The 1,130-nt window shown below is 67.1% G+C and overlaps 1 protein-coding gene across 1 annotated transcript; it reads right to left on the bottom strand.

Annotated features, from left to right (window-relative positions):
- Positions 1–35: 35 nt before the first annotated feature.
- Positions 36–1,127, bottom strand: LOC107199300 (C5a anaphylatoxin chemotactic receptor 1-like; the record flags this gene model as incomplete). Its single annotated transcript, XM_015616629.2, has 1 exon — positions 36–1,127. A coding segment is annotated over one exon (1,059 nt), but the record flags the coding sequence as incomplete, so codon positions are not given.
- Between the last annotated feature and the right edge of the window lie 3 nt (positions 1,128–1,130).

A 1,130-nucleotide genomic window follows, 5' to 3' on the forward strand; every position in this document is an offset into this window, starting at 1 on the left:
GACGACGACCACGATGAAGATGATGAAGACGCCCACAACAACAACAACCCCCACCACCCCCACCACCCTCACACCACCGTCCCATCGCTCTCCTCCGTGGTCCCACCGCTCCGCCCCCGGCTCTCCGTGGTGGCCCCGCCCTCATCGCTCAGCACCGCCCTCAACAACGCCCTCCACGATCTCCTCACCCGGCCCAGGCCCCGCCCCATCACCAGGTAGATGATGGGGTTCACGCACCCGTTGACGTACGCCAACCCCGCCACCGCCGGATCGGCCGCCTGTGCGCTGCGGAACGCCGCCGCGCCCGGCTCCGCCGCCGCCAGCACCAAACCCACCACGTGGTACGGCAACCAACACACGAAGAAGCTGATGATGACCACCAACACCGTCCTGGTGGCTTTCTGCGACCTCCCCAAGCCTCGTTCCCGCACGCGCAGCAACAGGCGGCCGTAACAACCGGAGATAACGGCGAAAGGCCCCAAGAAACCGCAGAGGAACCGAAGAACCGCCGTCCCCACCTCGGCGCCGCGCCGGTGGCCGTAGGACAACACGCAGGTGGTTTTGGCCGAGAACGGATCCGACCTCACCTGGCGGAAGACGAACGACGGCGCCGTCAACGCCGCCGCCGCCGCCCAGGCGCCGGCGCAAACCGCCGCCGCCAAAAGGGGCGTCCGGTGGTTGTGACACCAAACGGGCCGGGCCACCAGAGCCCAACGGTCGGCGCTGATGGCCGTCAGCAGGAGAACGCTGGAGAACATGGCCAGCACGGTGAGGGACGGTAACGCCTTGCAGGCGGCGCCGCCCAAGGGCCAGTGGTGGTCGGTGGTCAGCGGCAAGGCCAGGAAGGGCAAGGCCAAGCAGCTGAGAAGGTCGGCCAGGGCCAGGTTGGAGAACCAAACGCCGTTGACGGCGGAGCGGAGCTCGGACGCCGTCACCCAAAGCACGGCGGCGTTGCCGGGGACGCCCAGGAGGAAAATGGCGGCGTAAAGGACCAAGACCCAACGGTGGCCGGAGGGGATCTGGGTGGAGTCGAGGTCGTAGAGGTCGTAGAGGTCGTTCCAGGTGTTGTTCCAGGTGTTGTTCCAGGTGGTGTTGTCGTTCCAGGTGTCGCTCCAGGTGAGGTCCCAAAG

The sequence above is a fragment of the Parus major genome, unplaced genomic scaffold (assembly GCF_001522545.3).
Source record: "Parus major isolate Abel unplaced genomic scaffold, Parus_major1.1 Scaffold561, whole genome shotgun sequence".
In the NCBI taxonomy this organism is placed as follows: domain Eukaryota; kingdom Metazoa; phylum Chordata; class Aves; order Passeriformes; family Paridae; genus Parus; species Parus major.